Source organism: Conger conger, chromosome 3, assembly GCF_963514075.1.
Source record: "Conger conger chromosome 3, fConCon1.1, whole genome shotgun sequence".
NCBI lineage: Eukaryota > Metazoa > Chordata > Actinopteri > Anguilliformes > Congridae > Conger > Conger conger.
Window position 1 is genome coordinate 41583317 of NC_083762.1, and position 13443 is coordinate 41596759.

The window sequence follows — 13443 nt, forward strand, 5'->3', positions numbered from 1 at the left end:
GAAGGCTAATGATAAAGCTGATTAGGCCCAAACTAGTGATGACCGAGCCCTGAGAGCCTTTTCTTACAAAGCTACTCAGGAGCACACACATTTCTTTCTTAAAATGTATAAGGTAAATTTGATCTTTTATGCAGTAATTTCTATATAGTGCACTTGAAGTATCTATGTTTCACTGTTTGCCTGATATTTTCCTTGCTTACCTCATAGCTATGGTCAGGTTTAGGAACAGTAACTTTTGAAACTGTGAAATGTGGAATTGGGGAAGGTGCAAGCGCAGTGTCCACATGGGTGATGGTTTCTTTACTTCCTTCAATCTAAAGCAACCAATAGAGTACAAGTTGAATGATGATAACCGTATGAGATTTTATAAAATGGCAGGATGCTCTATTAAGTGAAACCATTTTATTCTAAATGAAAAGATATCAAACCTGAGCAAACTCAGCACTCTTTTCAGTGGAAGAGATTTGGACAGTAGGTATTTGCACAGTCTCAGTTTTCACCATCTCAGCGATGACTTGTTGCTTTGGAGCCTGTACAGTCACAGACTGCTGTACTAAGGCATGCTGTATGGACCGCTCTTCAGCATGACCACCCTCTTCATGCACAGGCATTCGAATTTTGACCATCTCAGTGGTGACTTGTTGCTTTGGAGCCTGTACAGTCACAGACTGCTGTACTAAGGCATGCTGTATGGACCGCTCTTCAGCATGACCACCCTCTTCATGCACAGGCATTCGAATTTTGACCATCTCAGTGGTGACTTGTTGCTTTGGAGCCTGTACAGTCACAGACTGCTGTACTAAGGTATGCTGTATGGACCGCTCTTCAGCATGACCACCCTCTTCATGCACAGGCATTCGAATTCGTGCTTGGTCAACAGCGGCTAGCACTGTAGCCACTGCCTCTGCCTTTTTCCCACCCTCACCCTGGAGACAACAAGCAGCATTTGTATTCAGATGGCATATCATTCATGACTGTTCATACTGTCTGCAAATATATGACTTTAAAATATGCCTGAAACCCATTTATCGGTGAGACCAAGTATAACAGTATTAAGTTTGAGTAGTTTCTATCAGGCTGATGCAAGCTATCACATGCCTTTTAATGCATGCTCTGCAAGGAACAGGTAGAATTTCTACAGGGTGACATTGGATCCTAGAGGATAAAAAGTGTTGGTGATAAAGTGCTGGTAAAGTGAATGAATATGGGTAAACACAAGTGTGTTATCTCCAGCTACCTGCTCCTGAATCATCTGTGTTTCTATGGCTGTGGAGCTTTCCATTACTCTGTGTTCAGCCACAGTGCTGACGGGCTCTCTCTCTCTGGCCTGGTCAACAACAGCAACCACTGTAGACACCACGGTCGTTTTCTCGATGTCCGGTGTACTCTTTGGTAAGAAAATGCAGTTAATTTATTATGGAATTGGTAGTCTAAGAACAATATGAGACAAAGGAAAATAAAAATATTTTTTTCTCTGCTAGGTTGTTTGGGCTGGGCATATTCCTTAATAGGGAACATGAATCTATGACAGTGTGTCACTGTCTATCAAGACTGAGATGTGTGGCGCTATAATACGAGCATTGTTGTGATTACAGGTGTACAGTTTGCCAAAAATTGAAACAGGTAGGCGATACTTGTTTGACTGAGATTACATGAGAATGGTGTAATTTAATGTTTTGATACTTGATGCAAAATAAGTGGGGTAAAGAATTAAGTTATTAAAAAAAACATTTTCATCTCACATCAGCTGCCATATCAGGGAAAAGAAGGTAATGAGCACATACTACTTCCATATACATGCATTACCTAGGTTGCTTGCCAACTTTTTTTCACTCAGCAATATTACACTTACAGCAATTGTTAGCTGGTGAATATTAAAAGTTGATATTCAGAGATGCAAGTTAGCTACAACAATGCAATGCCAGCTAAAGTTAGGTCTGTGCTAACATTACAGCTACTGTAGCTTTGCTTTGTAAGAATTTTCAGTCTTTTATCTAATATTAGCATTACTGGAATACAGTGCAGTCCATAAGTATTTGTGAAGTGTAAACCTTTCATAAATAAGGTGTTTTAATGAATGTTTTTTGTCAACTGTAAACTGGTCATTCCATTCTTGGTTTGCCAGGAGTTCCTGCTTCAGTGAATTCTTGCATTTTTTGGCTATGTCTGTGATTGATTTTATTAGATTTTTAAACCTAAAAATAACATGATTTACTGCCATTCTACTACTACTACACTTCTTTGGTCCTCATGTTGAGAGACAACAATAACCAACTCAACAAATGCAGATGCACTCCTAGAATCAACTCTATACCTTTTGCTAGCTCCTTTATGTATGAACTAAGGATGAAACATAACACACATATTCAAGAAACATTTCAGCCGGCAATTGTCCAAGTACTTTTGGTCCTGTAAAATTGGGGGTGAAATTGTATGGCTATTCCAACATTGTTCAACCAAAAACCCTCAAACTAAAGCTAAAAGTATGCAATTTAACTTTGCAGTCATATTTTCATTTCAAATTCAATGTGCAGGAGTACAGAGCCAAAACAACCAAAAATGTGTCACTGTCCAAATCCTTATGGACTGCACTGTATATTACAAGTGAGCTGTTGTTAACCAATTGCTGTTTCAAAATGACATTTCTTTATACAACTTATTCTGCTTGTGTAATTATGCTAGGTCAGAAATCTGTTGTCATGAACTTAATAGACCAAGAAGCAGCATATTGTCTGATTAAGCATCGGAACACAAACACAACCAAAGATCCACTGCGCAGTTCTGAAGAACCCTGCTCACAGATACCCACACATCCATGCCTACATTAACAGAGGAGAGGAGTTGTTATCCTCATTGCTTGCAATCAATGAACATTTTCACACAGGCACCTTCAAATTAAGCATGCTGCTGAAATAAAAAGAAACTGAATGATAGATCAGACCATAAATGGAAATTAACACCATGGTGGCAGAGGATGGGAAAAGACAGTGAGAAGACAGGAAAACCAAATCATATGCAGTGAGCTGTAGAATGTTTGAAACAAATAAATATTTTTTTCTAGATTTGGCTCTGTACTCAACAATATTAGACTTGTAATCAAATGGGGGGGGGGGGGGGGGGATAAATGCATATAATATAAAAAAATATAAATTTGTGCGTGCTTAAACCAAAATGTACTGAGCTAAATCAAGAGAAATATCTTTGTACCAAAAATTATGGAGCTCACTGCATATCTATGATTCATTCAGAAAAATGTAAAATATAGTAAATATGGTTGACGGGTACAATGCATGGGAAATGAATGCTGTGAAAAAAACAAAAAACAAACAAAGCACATGTGTGGTGGACCATCATGTATAGTGTGAAGTAAAATGGATAAACCCATGGGACTATGAGATGGGTGACTAGATGGGAAAGTGGACTACCTGAACTACCTGCATCTGGATGTGCTCTAAGGGCATGGTAGTGATGCTTGTTTCTGTGCTGGTCCTCTCTGTGATACCAGAGGCGGGTGTGTGGCCTCGGGCCTGGTCCACTGCAGCTACTACAGTAGCGACTGCATCTGTTTTATCACTTTCATGTTGGTCCTATTACAAATTAGTCAGTTTAAGATCTACAGTCCTGAGCAACAAATCATTTACCAATGAATTAAGGAAAATGTCTATTGTTTACTGGGGAGTAAAGTAATAAAGACATACAGTTGTTGACCAAAATAAGAAGGCCACTTCAAGGAGTGATGATCTGAGGACTGTCATACTTGCACATATCGCACACTGTATATGCCACTAGGTGGCAATGGATTGTGAATGGTTCTCTTACCTCTTTAATGGAAACTCCTAAACCTCCAGTTGCTTTTTGATGCATCCCAAAAGTGCCTTCATAACACTGTTCCATGTGTATGTGAGTCGCAGCAGTCTGGACTTGGGTGGCACCAGTGGTCATACGGGTGAAACTGGCTTCTGTATAGTCCTCCTGCTTCCATGGTGGGAGAACATCTTGGCCCAGGGTGACCTGCTTACGGGTCATGACTGGGGACTTGACAGGTCTGATAGGAGACACTGACAATCTCATTGTCAAGGGAGATACAGACCTGTGGAAGAAAACAAATCGGGGATTGTTATTGAGACTGGGAGTAAGCATTCAACACTTTGTAATAATACTTTATTTTCAGTATTATTTTTACAATTGTGCAATTATGCCACAGCAATACAATTATATTAGTGTGACATGAGGCGCCATATTGAGAAATATAAACACATTTCTGTCTGCACAGCACAGCCACAGAGCAGTGGTTTACCTGACAGGAGTTGGAGTTGGGCCCTTCACATGCCTCACAGGAGAAGGCGACTGATGGCGTGTGGCTGTAACTTTGGAAATTAAAGATGGTGGGGACTTGGACGTTGGTTTTAGGGGAACACGTGGGGGTGGTTTGTGAGGCAGCTGTTGCATAACTGCACCTCCTTCCATATGCATTTCCATTTTTTCTGAAGTGGTAGTCTGAAAACGAGTTTCCACTCTCTGTAAATGAGACAAAAATTGATTAACATGTTTCTTTGTATGCACCCGGTAATATATACATTTCATTGAACAATATTACCTTTTCAACTCTGGTCTGGTGAGCTTGAGAAATCTGTGCAGTCTTTGTCTTTTTAGCAGGTACTGCTACTTCTTCACCTGAATATCATACAATAAATAATTGATAAAGATCACTTAAAAATAACATTTCTTTAGTATTAATGTGCATTTAAATAATACCATTTGAAAATGAAAATGAAGCCCCAACATTTTCATAGTTTGTTTTTAATTGTGCATAAACTAATGAGAATTGTGTAATTATATTAACAACAATATAATTAGTGATTATTCCTCTGTAAAAGTTTAAAACAATCATAACATTCACCTTGAACAAGCAATTCAGCTGTAGATGTAGCACGTCCACTGCTGTTTGTGGCATTAACGGAGTACGTTCCAGAATCTTCAGGGAAGGCTTCAGCAATCAGCAAACTGTAGAGGTCACCTTCTTGAACAATCTGAAAGTCAGTGGAGCTCTGAATTTCAGCTCCCTCCCTGTAGAACTTCACCGCAGGTGTAGGGATTCCTGTCACACGAACATCCAGTCTCACTTGGCTTCCTTGTCTCACAATCATACTCTGTAGTCTCTGAATAAAGTTGGGTGCCGCAGTTTCAGCTGAAAAAAATACATTGAAAATGTGTCAGTCTCAGTTAATCAGTTCATAAATCACATTTTGTTTGATATACCACCCTGAACAAAGGGATTGCCACACTGCATTATTCATACAATTAATTCAAGTCAGTTTACATTTGTTAATGTTAATAATGTGTTGATAGCATAAAACAAATCTCGCAAATGAATAGTAACATTACAAATGGTATGACACATCTGTACTTGATCTGAGACAGAGAGATATCAAATATATTTTCAACTGCAATAATGTCCTTTTGAAATTCTGAAAAAAATACAATATTCCCTCAAAAATGTCAATGTCGAAAGAAAAATATTTTCCCCTAGTGTCAACAAATCTATTGACATTATGAGCTATAGAAAAACATGACATTGAATTTAACTTATTTTACTTATTTAACTTATTTTATCGTAATATCCTTCTCACCTGTAACAAGTAGTTCGGCAGTGCTAGTGGCTTGTCCAGCTCCATTGGTGGCTCGTACGGAAAATCTTCCACTGTGCGCGGCTGTCACGGCAGGGATCGTCAGTACAGCGCGGCCATCGCTGAACGAGATCTGTGCACCGGGCAGAGCGGCAGCAGAAAGAACCTGGCCATCACGAAACCAGCTCACCTCAGGAACTGGGGCGCCTGTGTGTAAAATACAGCATATAATAGGTCAGATAGCACTATCTTTCTTTTAGACTTGAAAGGAAAATGTATAATTTTACCCCATTGTAAAATTGGTAAAATTTTACTGCATGAACAGGTCTTCAGACCGATTGTATTAAAATTATGAATAGGTAAATTCACTGATTAATACCATATGCTATCACCCAAGAGAATACTGTCAAACAACCTGAACTGCATTCTTTATCTTTCATGACCTAATGTTTGAAATTTATGATTTCTGCTAAAATCGTTTTATAGTAATACTTGTACACTGGACCATAAAATATTCATGAATCATGGATACAATGGGACGTTTCGTGGAAGCCTTTATCTTACACATGATTGAAAAATGCTACATGAAAATATGAAGATGATATAAATAAAGATACATTCATCTCCAATTAGAAGTCTATACTATACTATGCCATCCTCAAGCTCAGGACCCAGATGTTTAAAAAAAAATTTTTTTTTACATTTTATTTTAGGGGCTCCATATTTTCGTCAATTTCGACTTGCGATTCCACAAATGGCAGAGCCGAGCCTCCCTTCGTCTATTACAAGGAATAGGCTATGATTCTGTTTTTGGTGTGCAATTCATCTGCCATTTATAGCAGAGTGGGTGTGTGCAGTAATCCGAGACGATTCAATGCTAGATTCACAAATCAAATCTAAATTCGCGTTTGGGAAACAGAGTAATCCCGACGTCTGATGGATTCATCGGAAATACATATTTACATCGTTTGCTCACTTGTGTTATGTTGTCATGACATCAATGCGGAATACATTGAACACCAACGTCCCAGCCACTTTGTTTACATCGCACAGATGTTGCAACAACAAAGTCTGCTTACCCGGAAAAGGCTAACATCTAAAACAGGTCATAGTTTACATTTCCTGATTCACACTCCACCACATTTTTTGAGGAATATGTAAAACTACTGAGAATTATTGATTCTACAAGGTAATTTGTGAACAGTGTATCCTGGTGTCCCTTCTCTCCAAACTATCCACAATGGATAAAATGTGTATTACTGTAAATCAAGAGAAAATCAGGTTCTTTCAACAAATACTGTGTTCTCACTGATAGAAATCATGTTTCCATTCATTACATTAGGGAATTTCCGTCTTTTTTGGGGGGTGGATGCATACAGTATATGGGCCCAAAAACCTATCTATCTAAAAATAAATACATATGAAGCATTTTATTATGATGCTGCAAACATAATACGGTTCATCCTACCTTTTAGCCACAAGGAATGAGATAAAATACAAGCAATAAAATGCATCACTTTGCAAATCAAAAATAAAAATGGTAGCCCTTACCAAAAAAGTTATATTTTACATAGCTACTGCGACTGAAATTCACTCATAGCACAAATAATGGTAATACTTCATAAAATAAAGTTAATACTTAGCTAGCTGTCTACATGTCGACTGTCACATCTTAGCCTTGAGCAAAGTGAATGAAATAAAATCACTTCATTCACTCTCTCTAATTCACATAAACAGCTCCTCCACTACCACAGCTAGGCACATACATAGCTGATTTGTAGACAATGGTATAGGGACGTAGCTGGATACAGGTATGAACTGCAAGCAAACGCTGGCGCATAGAAATGTTGCATTCTTGATGAAAGAAAAATAAATACTGATTATGAAGACATGCATTGAATCCCATCAAATGCTGCATTTCAAATGTGGAAATATACTGGTGTCATCACCGCTAGGGGGCCAGCACAAACAGGATACGCTATCTGCACAATAAGCTATTGTATGTCATACAAGAGGAGCAGTCGGCGCATTCCAATCCCTTATTTGACCCTAGCTCCACCCATCGGGATAGGCTAGGAAAAGAAAAATCTGAAAGAACGGTGGTGCCTCCCATTATTCGGAAAATTAATATTCCTTTACTCCACGACCACCCTCCTCCACTCTGCGCCCTGGAAACAAATCTTTGTGGACTTAGTAAAACTCTGCCCTCCTCCACTCGCCCGGCAAAGTATACAACAATTACGTTTCAGCTGAAACTTTTCGCATTTCTGGGTGACTTCATCATGGTCGTGCCCACAGACCATGAGAACTGTTTTTGAACCAGATGTCTTTGTTAGCCAACCATATACCATAACCATAAGTGACAGTACGTGGTAATAGTGGGGTTCAGATTCGACCTAGGCAAGTCATGACAGTCATGTTGATAAAGAGGGTGGCTGTCTATCAACATGAGGACTAAAGTTGTGCCAATGAAAGTCAAAGAAGCCTTTATGAGACTGAGAAGCAGAAATAAATCAGTTAGAGACATCTGCCAAACTTTAGGTTTACCAAAATCGACTGATTGGTACATAATTAAGAAGAAAGAGAGCACTGGTGAGCTTAGTAATCACAAAGGGACTGGCAGACCAAGGAAGACCTCCAGCTGATGACAGAAGAATTCTCTCGATAATAAAGAAAAATCCCCAAACACCTGTACGACAAATCAGAAACACTCTTCAGGAGTCAGGTGTGGATTAATCAATGACCACTGTCCACAGAAGGCCACACTGCAAGATCCAAACGACTGGACAGCCACAAAAACAGGATTGCCAGGTTAAGGTTTGCTCAGAAGTACTTAAAAGAGCAACCACCGTTCTGGAAAAAGGTCTTGTGGACAGATGAGATGAAGATGAACTTTTATCAGAGTGATGGAAAGTATGGAGGAGAGAAGGAACTTCCCAAGATCATACCACCTCATCTGGTGGTGGGGGTGTTATGGCTGCCCAAGGTACTGGTTCAGTTATCTTCCTTAATGATATAACTGCTGATCGTGGCAAAATGAATTCTGAAGTGTATAGACACTATCTGCTCAAGTTCAAGCAAATGCCTCAAAATTCACTGGCTGGTGGTTCATTCTACAGCAAGACAATGATCCCAAACATACAGCTAAAGCAACAAAGAAGTTTTTCAAAGCTAAAAAATTGTCCAAGTCAATCACCCGATCTGAACCAAGTTGAGCATGCCTTTCACATGCTGAAGAAAAAACTCAAAGGACTAGCCCCCTGAAACAAGCATGAACTAAAGATGGCTGCAATACAGGCCTGGCAGAGCATCACCAGAGAAGACACCCAGAAACTGGTGGTGTCCATGAATTGCAGACTTCAAGCAGTCATTGCATGCAAAGGACATGCAAGAAAATATGAAACATGACCACTTTCATTTACATAACATTGCTGTGTCCCAAATATTATGGTGCCCTAAAATGTCGGGACTATGTTTAAACACTTATGTAATTTCTACATGGTGAAACCAAAATGTATAAAAATGCCCTTTATTAATATCTGACAATGTGCACTTTAAGCACATGTGATTTTTTTATTACAGATCTCAAATTGTGGAGTCCTGTTAGAGTATAAAATGAGTATGCAAAATCAATTTTCCATCAATGACCACGGGGAAAGCCAAAGAACTCTCAATTCAGAAGAGACTGATGGTTATTGACTGTCACAAGACTAGTAATGGGTATAAAAATTCATAAACAGGTAAACATATGTCTTGGCACTGTAATAAAACATGTAAAACATGCTGCCAATGGTCCAGAGGCACTATTTAAGATCAATGGCACAATTAATTGAACAATGCACCAGAATTGTTTGATTTTCTCTGCTAGGAAGATGAGACTTGGTTGTAACTAGATTGTCCAGCAGGACAAGGATCAAAATCCACACAGAAATAGTTCAATGAAAATAACATCCATGTTCTGCAATGACCATCTTAGTCTCCAGACTTAAATCCCATTAGAAACCTGCGGTCTGAACTGGAGAGGGGGATCCATAAGTGCAAACCCAAGGATATCAATAATTCTGAAAGGTTCCGCATGGAGGAATGGGAAAGAAAATTCCATCCAAATGTGTCCTGGAATCTTATCACAAATTCTAGGAAAATACTCATGGCTGTCATCATCCCATGAATTGAACCAGGGGTGCCAATAATTGTAAAACCTGTTTTCTTGGGAAATATTTTTATTTGAAAAGTCTAAGACTTTGGTTGATTTGATCATTAAGCCCTTAAGTCTCATCGGCTGGTGAGGGTTTTTTTGCATTTATTCATTTTTTCCAATATGCAATTTGCAATCACTATGGTAACAGGATATGCCGTTTGAAAGCGTTAAAACTCACGGTTATATTTGTATAACCTATTTCAAGATGCCATTACTTTAGTGACAATAGTTCTATACTTCTACAAAAGTACTTGTATGTAGAAATGCTATTATCAACGTTTTGTATAGGCTCTCTCAAACACATTGAGCCCAAGTACAACCATCTCTGAGCAATATTTGTAATGTAGTTGCAGAGAAAATGTGTTACCCCCATCCGTGTGTATGAAAATTTAGTATAAATTCAGCTCCTCAAAGAACAGACTATGGGCATATTATTGAAGTGATGACTACGCTATCAACACTGTATAATTAGTTAGGCTTGCATAAAACCATACACCATTTGTTTGTCTGTGTAACGAAACTGTAGAATTTGAAATATGCATGCAGTCTGTCGCACTTCAGCAAAAAGAGTTCTTGAGATTTTATGCCAAAAAAGGTTTACATTTTTCCACAAAAAGATTATTTTGCCATGTCAACGTCAAAATGGAGTAGTTCCAAAGTATCTCTCGTCTGACTGAATATTTATGAGGAAGACCATGAAAACACCGTTGACAACACAATAGAGGGCATTTTCAGTGACGTGAGCCCATTTAATATATATCTATTGAGCATCTAAATACATTTAGAAAATATGTTATTATCATTCAGTATGCTCATAAATAATGAGCCAGCCGGTTTATGAATAATAAATAGCATGTGAAATTATGGAATGTGTCTTGTTGATGGGGGTTGGGTATTTGTCAAAATAGATGATAGATGTTGTTGTGCATAATAGGCTAAAAACATGTATTCCATTCCACATGTCAATTTTCCCCTTTTAGGTGCAAATATATAGCTATATGCCTTATATTTAGCTAGTTAACTCCTGCATTGAAGCAGTAAGCTACTAAGTTCGCTCACACATTTTCAATATGGCATGCCCGGAAGCCAGGCATTTCAATAGTGATTCAATTCAATGCATTTCTAGCAGGAGGCTAGCTAGTGACAATGATAACATGAAGATGATATCACCAAAAATACATTTGTGTAACTAGGTAACAAAAAACTTTTATGGGACAGGTGAGTTTGACTCAGTGTTTATTTAATATGCAATATGATTCTGATCGTCACCATTACCTAGGCAGCTATTGTTAGGCCTATTTACATGGTCGATTAGCAGAGATTAGTCAAGCTGTAGCCTAACAGAATAAAATGTGTAATCGTTAACGACATAGCATGTAAGTTGGCCTACTCTTGTTTTAAAACATCCATACTTACTAAGCAATGCAAACTATAGGTAGCAAAACTGTTTTTGTGTTTTAACTTGTCTATTCCAGGGAAAAATACACCCACATACACCCAAATACACCCACATACCCAATATTTTACAGTTGTAAATATATATTTAGATAGGCAAGTAGCTAGCTAGATCACACATTTAACATTGAAAACAAGTTTATGCATTGTTCAATTTTAAGTAGCCTAGCTAAGTTCATTTCTATAAGAAAACGTGCTGAACTATGACTTGATACAGCGCATATATAAATGGATGTCCTACAACGACCACTAGAGGGCAGATTGTAACTGTCGGATGCTGAAGTTGGAGACTGTGTGAAGGTGGCTTTAGCCTGAATAAAAAGTGCTCCAGAACAGTTTCACTCTGTAGCGTAAGTCACCATCGTGATTTAGTCTCATCAAAAGAGAGTACCTTTTGTGATACCAGAAACTCAGGACTAAACCCAAAGTTAGCTGGTTAACCCATGATACATGGCTGCTTCATGATACAGGCCCAAGGGTTGGCAGCCAATTTAGATCTTGTGACACACAGTTCAGTATCATCTCCAAATAAACAATTTTGGCTGTTGATATGGCAAAAGTTTCAGTTGAAAACACATTTGGCAATTCAAAATCATGACCATCAACAGCAGGTGGTTTATATTTTGTGGATATAGTGTCAAACAAGGGCAGTGTTATAGCCCAGTAAACTATAGAGACCAATGACTTGTGACATCCTCTGACATGTAACTACTCTGTAACTGTGAGAAACTGTTGCCATTCTGGTCTTCTACTTTTATTTATACTATTCTACTCCAATTCTTTTCATGATTATTTCAGTGAATCATTTTTCAAATCTCTGTTCATTTGTAATAATTGATATGATCCCTTAGATTACATTACAATTATGCATTTAACAAAAATAATGGAAAAAAACAAACAGCGGGCTAATTTCACACTGTACTTTTATAAATGTTAAGGATCATCAAAGGAATGCGAGCATGGCAAATGGCCTAAGAATAGGTGGGGAAAGGTTGCCTCCTTACCACTAACTTGAGCCTCAAACGTTGCAGCACTACCCTCAAGTGCCACAACGCTTTGCAGCGGCTGTATAAACGTTGGCGCCTGTGACATGGTGGTAGGCACCCTGGGGAAGAAGAGAGACAGAGTACAAACAACATTATCCATCTGTTGTACACACACACAAACACATATTAACATCAGTCACTCAACAATAACATACATGCATGTGTGCATTGATTGCATCACAAATTAACATGTGGGTTTTTAGTATCTGTATAGACTTGATAACAGTGTGTTATTTTTAGGTATTTAGAAAAGAGAGAAACTGATTCATCACTTTTAACATCACATTTAACCCCAGAGCACCTGGTCCTCTCCAGCCTGACACTTGAGAGACCAGTGGCACCATGGGGTCTGGGTGTCAGGGCAAACCCCCCTGTCCCAGCAGTGACTGACACCTCACAGACGTAGCAGCAGCAACTGGGAGTCGTCAATCAATAGCAAACAGCTCATCCAACAGCATACAGCCTATCCAACCCACAGATATCACCTACTGTTCCACTGGCCAGGAAAAACTGACAAATGGCAACATTTGTCAGGCATTTCTCATTAAAAAATTAAATTAAAACTAATCCGTTTTATAATTAAATATAAACAATAGTTCTCCCATTATTTTGCTCAAGTAATAAGTCTTGTAATGTATTTGAGGAAGCAATTGAGCCTCCTTTGTGAATAATCTGCATTTCAATGAAAGGCAAGACATCTCTATGTGTTATGTAAATGTCCTTAGTGCTAAACCATCTGCCGATCCAAATTAACAGATTAGCATACATCAAAATGCACTGAGGTGATATCAATCGTACTTTGGCAATTTTTACTTTGGCATTGCATTTGTATTTTTCCTATACAGATTATACAGATTAAATACCTTGCTTTATAAATGTTGTATAATATTAAAGGAATTCCAAGATTTACACAAATCTTATGCATGTTAAGAAAATAAGCAATAGAAACACACCTCCCTTGGGAACAGAATTCCCTTGGGAATTGGTATTAAACAGCCATATTATTCACTTATTCACAACATTTCACAAAAACAAAATAACTGCATTAGATAAATACATTAAAAAACATAATTCTGATTACACATCAACCGAATCATATTATGATCATGACCACACA

The 13443-nt window shown here is 38.3% G+C and overlaps 1 protein-coding gene across 9 annotated transcripts in view; it reads right to left on the reverse strand.

The window, feature by feature from the left end:
• Window positions 1-13443, reverse strand: part of LOC133123816 (titin-like) — a 195261-nt gene that overhangs the window by 179797 nt on the left and 2021 nt on the right. For all 9 annotated transcript variants that reach the window (XM_061234420.1, XM_061234419.1, XM_061234416.1 and 6 more), the window contains exons 2-7: window positions 12285-12385; window positions 5631-5834; window positions 4901-5188; window positions 4598-4674; window positions 4298-4518; window positions 3820-4090 (exon numbers count right to left, since the gene is read on the reverse strand). In XM_061234420.1, the coding sequence (XP_061090404.1) occupies window positions 3820-4090; window positions 4298-4518; window positions 4598-4674; window positions 4901-5188; window positions 5631-5834; window positions 12285-12372 (1149 nt within the window). In that variant the 5' untranslated portion in view covers window positions 12373-12385. The remainder of the gene's footprint in view (window positions 1-3819; window positions 4091-4297; window positions 4519-4597; window positions 4675-4900; window positions 5189-5630; window positions 5835-12284; window positions 12386-13443) is intronic.